The 7,668-nt window shown below is 37.5% G+C and overlaps 2 protein-coding genes across 2 annotated transcripts; both read right to left on the bottom strand.

Moving 5' to 3' along the window:
* Positions 1-437: 437 nt before the first annotated feature.
* On the bottom strand, positions 438-1,680 carry LOC108671629 (zinc finger protein 845-like). Its single transcript, XM_018159196.2, has one exon. It carries the CDS (start codon positions 1,678-1,680, stop codon positions 904-906), a length of 777 nt encoding a protein of 258 aa, XP_018014685.2. The 3' UTR covers positions 438-903.
* Positions 1,681-1,728: 48 nt separating this feature from the next.
* On the bottom strand, positions 1,729-2,316 carry LOC125179160 (gastrula zinc finger protein XlCGF26.1-like). Its single transcript, XM_047884519.1, has one exon. It carries the CDS (start codon positions 2,305-2,307, stop codon positions 1,729-1,731), a length of 579 nt encoding a protein of 192 aa, XP_047740475.1. The 5' UTR covers positions 2,308-2,316.
* Between the last annotated feature and the right edge of the window lie 5,352 nt (positions 2,317-7,668).

Consider the following 7,668-nt stretch of genomic DNA (forward strand, 5'->3'; position numbering starts at 1 on the left):
TGGTCATTAAGATGGATCGCACTTAAAACAGTTCGCCAAATCGTAATGACTAGAGAAAATTATCATAGCTAGAGTGAAAAAAAATTCATAGAAAAAGAAAATTCCTAGAGAAAAAATTCCTGCAGAAAAAACAATTCCCTAGACAAAAATTGTCTTAGGGCAAATAAAAATTTCCCAGAGAAAAAATTCCTAAAAATCTTAGCCTTTCAATCAGAGAAGAAATTATTTCTAAAGCAACAACAGCAATGTTGAAAAATAGTCTTTTGCATCTAGAGAAGTTGATTTCTAGGTATCACTCACATGAACGAAGTATACTTCACAGCACAAAAGTTACTTGAAGTTCTAGTAAACTCGTACTATTCCATCATCTAGGTCCTATTTAGTACAAGTACTTACCAGGAGGAACAATAGTATAATTTCTAAAATAGTAAACTACTCTAAATTAAATACAGAAAATATCATATGAATATTAATTACAATGGAAATGTCATTTATGGCTTTAAATCATCCACAAAATCTCATCAGTTTAATTACAGCTTCATTTAATGCGTCAGGAATAAAATTAATAATAAGAAAATGCAGCGTCAGGGTCTGGTTGTCTAGAGGATGTAGCGGGGCACGGTCTGGTTGTCTAGAGGAGGTAACGGGGCACGGTCTGGTTGTCTAGAGGTAGTGGGGCACGGTCTGGTTGTCTAGACTCTAGAGGAGGTAGCGGGGCACGGTCTGGTTGTCTAGAGGTAGAGGGGCACGGTCTGGTTGTCTAGAGGTAGAGGGGCACGGTCTGGTTGTCTAGAGGTAATGGGGCATGGTCTGGTTGTCTAGAGGAGGGAGCAGGGCACGGTCTGGTTGTCTAGAGGTAGTGGGGCACGGTCTGGTTGTCTAGAGGAGGTAGTTGGGCACGGTCTAGTTGTGCTCGATGCTGCGATGTTTGGTCAGCGCAGACTGTGTGAGTGAGGTGAAGGTGCAGGAGGAACATTTGTACGGCTCCAGCCCCAAGTGGATGGCTTTGATGTGCTTGGAGAGGTAGGACTTCTTGGCAGAAGCAAACGAACATCGCGGGCATTTATGAGGTTTAAGTTTGAGATGCACCGAGTTGATGTGTCTTTCAAGATCAATCTGCGTGGCACAGCGCACAGAACATGCGTTGCAGTGGAAGGGTTTGAGTCCCAAGTGAACGGTATTGCGATGCTTTTCAACGTATGATGGAGTTGAGGTAGAGAAATTGCAGTCAGGACACTTGAATGGCTTGAGTCGCAAGTGCACGGCGTTTATGTGGCGCTCGAGTCCCGACTGGAGGGAGGCGGCATAGCTGCATTCATGGCACTTGAACAGCTTGATGCCCATGTGCACAGAGCGATCATGGGACATGAGGTGAGAGTTGGTGGGCGCTGAGTAGGGGCACTTGTCGCACTTGAAAGGCTTTTTCCTGAAATGGACGTTGTCACGATGCTTCTTGATCTGCGAGATTTTCAGTGACGTGTAAGAACAATCCGGGCACTTGAAAGGATTGATACTCTCGTGGATGGTCATTTGGTGAGCCTTGAGGTCAGCCGGGGTTTTGGTGATGTAATCACACTCTTGACAAGAGTAAGTTTGCTCTTTGTGGAGCACAATGCGTTCGTGGATCCTAATGGTGGAGCTCTTGGGGGCTTTACAACAGCACTCGCTGCATTTAAACATAAGAACCTCAGGAGAACGATGGACCTGGTCAACATGTGACTTAAGTTCTTACTGATGCATGGCTTTGAATCCACATTGGTCACACTGTAATGGAGTGTCTGTGAGAGGGATGACTTGGATATGCGTCACCAAACATGACTCCCAAATAGTTGCAAAGTCGCACTGCATGCACTTGAAGGGCTTCAGACCAAGATTGAAGCGCATAATATGCTTATCAAGTAGAACTCTCTGTGATGAAACATAACTGCATCCTTTACACTTAAATGGTTTCAACTTGAGATGCAAATCTTGCATGTGCTTGTTAAGGATTTCCTCCGTTGGTGCAGTAAACTCACATTCTGTACAATCAAAAGCTTCTGTAGTGGGATGGTTGGTTGCCACATGTATGGACAGCTCAGCTTGCTGATTTGTACTGAACCCGCAATCATTGCAGCAAAACTTTTTAGATGCATTAAGGTCCTTCTGAACATTTTTACCATTAACATTTGAGTCAGAATAATAGTCTTCCATTCTAGGGTCACTATCTTGATGGTTGTTTTGGCTGTCCACAAAATCTTTGTCAGTGATACTTTCTTCGTCAAGCAGAAGCTGCTGTTGCTGCTTCTGTTTTTCCTTGGCTTCTGCCATTTCTTCATCCATCAGAGCCTGTACGTCTTCAAGGAGGATCTCACCTTCAAGGATCTGCAATACAGATTATAGGTCAGTGGATGGTTAGCATCAACGGTTTATTATTGTTAATTATCAGTGTTTTGACATTCAAAATCTGAACTCCTGAATAGATGTGATGTATAGAAACAGAATATTGTTACAATGGGATAAATATGTGAGCAGGACTTGACATTCACAAGTCTTCAATCTGCTCACAATTTAAAATATAAAGTCAACAGAACATAATAGTGACAAGAAGGATGCATGAAATATATGCCACAAAAATACATTGAAAATAAGATCATTATTGTTCTACATTACAGATGAACAAATTTGTAAGACGATAATTAATATGATAAAACAAGTAAAATAATTTAAAATAAATAATCATTGCATAAAAAAATAAAATTAATCTCAAAATGGTAGAAGAAACATACAAAGTAATCAAAGGAGAAACCAGTTTCAAAATAGGTTTCAAGTATTTATTTCAATAATACTCAAATATTCATATGATATAAAGGTTTATAGCAGGTAGATGAAGAACTATAATAGAAGCTAACATACAAATTATAAAGAATTAAAACATTCGTTAGAAAGAGGCCTATTTCTTAGCAATAGGACTTCTGATGTATATACTTTCATCAATAGCTATCATTATAGATTTTATATACTATGCAACTGACACTACAGCAACAGACATCATTGTCAGGGTTGTGAGCATTGTCAAGCGTGTCCTTGCCAATGATGACATCATCACATCATCACTCACCCATCATCAGAGTTGTCAAGCATGTTCTCGTCAATGATGACATCATCACATCATCACTCACCCATCATCAGAGTTGTCAAGCATGTCATTGTCAATGGTGACATCATCCGCATCATCACTCACCCATCATCAGAGTTGTCAAGCATGTCCTTGTCAATGATGACATCATCACATCATCACTCACCCATCATCAGAGTTGTCAAGCATGTCCTTGTCAATGATGACATCATCACATCATCACTCACCCATCATCAGAGTTGTCAAGCATGTCCTTGCCAATGATGACATCATCACATCATCACTCACCCATCATCAGAGTTGTCAAGCATGTCATCGTTAATGGTGACATCACCCACATCATCACTCACCTCATCATCCGAGTTTTCAGGATTCTCAAGCATGTCCTCATCAATGATGACATCACCCGCATCATCACTCTCCAAGTTCCCTGTCTTGAAGAAGAGTTCAGCCGCTGCTGACCGGTCACTGCCCCGCATGGCTGCCATGCTGCAAGTGTCGGTCATTTTCCTGTAAAAGAATTTTCTGTTAATTTAATCCCGACAAAAATTTTCATCATCAAGTTTGGTTTTGAAGTGTAGCAAGCTTTATAATTTTCCTAGTATGGTAGATATTTCTCACAGTGGAGCACACTTTACAATTTTCAAAGAATAACACTACTTGTGTGAAAATTGTTCAATTAAATTGGTCAAAGTTCATCTATGCAAATTTTTAATGCCATTTCAGTGGGAAAAGTTCAAAATTGACATTGAACATCTTTAATCTATGCAGAGATAATAGAAAAAAGTCATTGATATAGTTACTTTAGAAGATATGTATGATAAGGAACAAATCTAATTTACAAAAGATTTATTCAGTCATATCAGAATTTCAATACCAACCAAACGGACACAAAATTCATGCAAGAAATAAAGTTATTTTAGAGACGTTTATAAGGGTTTTCATATTATGATAGAAATTTGACATCCCAACCCTTGCATAGAGCTTTACTATTTTTAGCACATTTTCTCATTAATGGAAAAAATGCACTATTGTGCTCGCCACGTCCGTCTGTCTGTCTGTCTGTCCGTTCGTCCGTCCGTCCGTCCGTGACCTCAAATTTTTGTCAACGAGAAAATGCGCTCTCTGTCACTCACTGCAGCGAGTACCGAGTTATATTTTTTATACTTTTACCCTTTTTTACATTATTTACATTATTTTTTCAAATAAGTTGCACATCTTATCAATCATCATCAGGCGTGGTGCAAGCTCTTCTTAAATCAAGGAATTAAAGGAATAGCTACATATCAAATACTTCAATCTGGAGTTCACACTTTTAACTGTAAATATTTTTAAACTGAGCAAGGGAGATAAGTTGATATCAAATAATAGATCACCATTCCACCCTATCACAAGGTATTACTTCATACATCTCAAGCCATTATCTTTGCATTTTTTAGTCATTTGACAAAGTTTATTGGGCATCCAAATAAGTTTAGTGGTATAATATTGATTTAGCATACTTTCCTTGCATTTATTATTATTATTATTTTATTCCATCTGGTTCTTCTGCTGGTAGTTTATGAAGAGATCTAATATCAGAAAACTGACGCTTCTTATGTAAATATTGCAGCTTCAAAATAAGGTTATTTTAAAAATTTTGTATCTCAGTGATTGATGTTAATGTATTTTTATTCAATTGGTAATTTTATGGATTGTTATCATGATAACTACTGAAATTTAAATAACAATTGTTGAGTGCAATGTTACCAGTAAAATATTTTCCTTGGGGCTCTTTTCATTGCAAATCATGATTGACTTACAATTAATTGATTGCAAATCAACCAATATATCAAGATTGCTTACAGCAATCCAAACAATAGAGTAAGATGATAGAGGTCAAGGATGACAAACTTTTAGCTCAAATCTAAGTGCAAGTCCATGAAAAGTGGGCATAATTTCCAAATTTTATTTCGCCATACCAGAGAACTACATAGTGGTGTGCTACTTCACAAACTGGGCCTGGTACTTGCCTGGTACAGGCAAGTACGCACCTGACGACATTGACCTGACAATCTGTACAAATATGCCATGGTAGGATCTTGGCAGACAAGACTGTAAAGTATTGACTTTCAGCTCAAACTATCAGCATCTGTTCAAGCTCTACATCAACAACCTTAAATTAATATGTCTAATCACAAACTATTGATTTATAGGTATAAATGAGTATCTTGATGTCTTTGGTGCAATGAATTTGTCTTTTTTGACCTATATTGTGTCATAAATAGTCTGGCCATAGCAGACAAGACTGCAAAATGTAGCACAACAAAGGTTGCTAAATTTAATGTCCAATGTAGCTGAGGTACAATTAAGGCAGGTGGAAATCATCAAAAATCCTTGTACTTGGCAATTTATGATCTAAATGACAAATGATTGAGATATGCACATTGCATGTGAAATCTCAATTACATGCATTGAATATATATATGCATACCCACAGAGCTGCAACATAAGCTTTCCTGCCGTTTTTTTAGCAGCAAGGTTCTAGTGAATGAATTATATACCTGCTATCCATTTGTCATGAAAGAGCCTCTGGATTACAAATTTATGAAAAATGTCACTTTTGATACTAATCTTCATGATGGTGATCTAACAATGACTCTGATGTTTCTTATTGGAGCTGTCACTATGCATGCATGATAGTACAACATCAATATGGGATCATAGAAACCTTGAGCCAAGAACTTGACATAAATGGCCTTACTGTACAGACTAGAAATTGTGCACAGCATTGACAGCAACCAATAATGGATAAATAATGTCTAATAAAAAAAATAATGATAATGATCAACAATGAAGTAATCATCAAACATGGAAAACATCTACTTCTAGTGCCATGACTAGAGGTTTCCTGCCATTTCCGGAACTGTGAGATTTCTGCCAGATGAATTACCTAGTACCTCCTATCTAATTATTAACAAAACAAGTAAGAAAATTCCAATCCTGGTAATCATGTATAATAAAATAGGTAATGATTATTTAAGTTACTGTATTCTTTAAAATAATAATCATCATTATTAATAATGTAGAATAATTTTCATTACTTTATATTATCTGTAAACTGAGAACAAAAAATTTGATTGCAGTTTATACGCTACAATTAAAGATATATGTTTCCACACCAGACACCACCCAGCTTAAAAATATATTTTCATTATGCTTTTGCCATATTGCTACTTCAACCATCCAATGAGCAGCGTGCAGGGAGTAGGCAAATGTTTGAAGATCTTTGATATCACATTAGCATCAAAATCTATATTTTCAGAAGACATTGCCAACCATTGTGGCATTCTAAATGATCATATACATTGAGGAGCATGGTGCCAAAAACATAGTAGCAAACCACAGATTCTTTAGAATCTGTTCACTTTTAATTTCCTCATGTACTCAAGATTTAAACAATATCTTATGCATGGTAATGCTGGTATCCTTGATACTTTATTGGTGATCTGGTCTACTTATAGGACTCACAAGTGAACTTGAGGAAGAGTCTAAAAAACTATCTGCTATGGCACTATGGCCAAAAATAGGAGCGGACCCTGCACTGTGCTTTCCTTAACAAATAAGTGACACGCGCTTTACAAATAGCATTCTAGGAGGGCATTCAAAATGCATCCCACCAGCTCCTCAAGTGAGTAGTGCTGGAGCGCTCCGGCCATCCTGGTGGATCTCGATGACCAACCACTTCCTACAATTCCATGATGTTGCCAACACATTTGTTATATATAGTCAGATGGGGTAAGACAGGACCGAAATCACTAACAAGCCTATAGCATCTATACCATGAATAACTATAAAACCTTAAACCTATCACAAGGTCAAGGTGAAGTTATGCAATGGGCTTCTAAGTTAAAACTCAGACGTTTTGCATCTAACATAGTTTTCTGTACAGATTAAAAAAAGTGAGCTGGTCCCATCTTACCCATACCCCATTGGGGTAAGATGGGACCAGGCTGGGGTAAGACAGGACCAACTGGTAATTCTTATGTTACAAGGTTTTAAATGAAAGTACAAATCTGATATTCAACATTATCCATCTAGAAACACATTATTTGATTAAACAACCACTTGTTTCTGTTTTGTGTTGTAGGAAGTCAACTCTAATATCTGTCACATTGGAGTTTTTGTCACAAGAAAACTTTGTTAAGCATAGTAATAGTGGGTCGGCTTTGGTTCATTGTAGAGCACTGCTAAATGCTTCATGTATATTCCATTAGTGTCATTGTCTGAAAAATGTATAAAATTGTTAATAAAACCAATGGATAATAACTTAAGTGTCAGACGTCATGTGTTTTCTTGCTAACTGCATTTGTGGTGCACTTCTTCAAACATAGCTCATGCCCTCTCACCGAGTTGTGATCATAGGTAATTATTTTTCAGGTTTCACACAATGATTTTTCCCCCAGCCAATCTTGCACATACTAGTTCAGCAGCTCACTAATGGGAAGAGATATCCCTATTTTCTATATCCCTTTGATGCAATTTAAAATAGTGCACTAAATTTCTCTAATCAA

This window comes from Hyalella azteca, unplaced genomic scaffold (genome assembly GCF_000764305.2).
Source record: "Hyalella azteca isolate HAZT.00-mixed unplaced genomic scaffold, Hazt_2.0.2 contig187, whole genome shotgun sequence".
In the NCBI taxonomy this organism is placed as follows: Eukaryota; Metazoa; Arthropoda; class Malacostraca; order Amphipoda; family Hyalellidae; genus Hyalella; species Hyalella azteca.

Bases quoted from the DNA above. Each gene is read 5' to 3' on its own strand.
- LOC108671629 (XM_018159196.2), bottom strand. From the start codon at position 1,680: ATGTTTAAATGCAGCGAGTGCTGTTGTAAAGCCCCCAAGAGCTCCACC.
- LOC125179160 (XM_047884519.1), bottom strand. From the start codon at position 2,307: ATGGCAGAAGCCAAGGAAAAACAGAAGCAGCAACAGCAGCTTCTGCTT.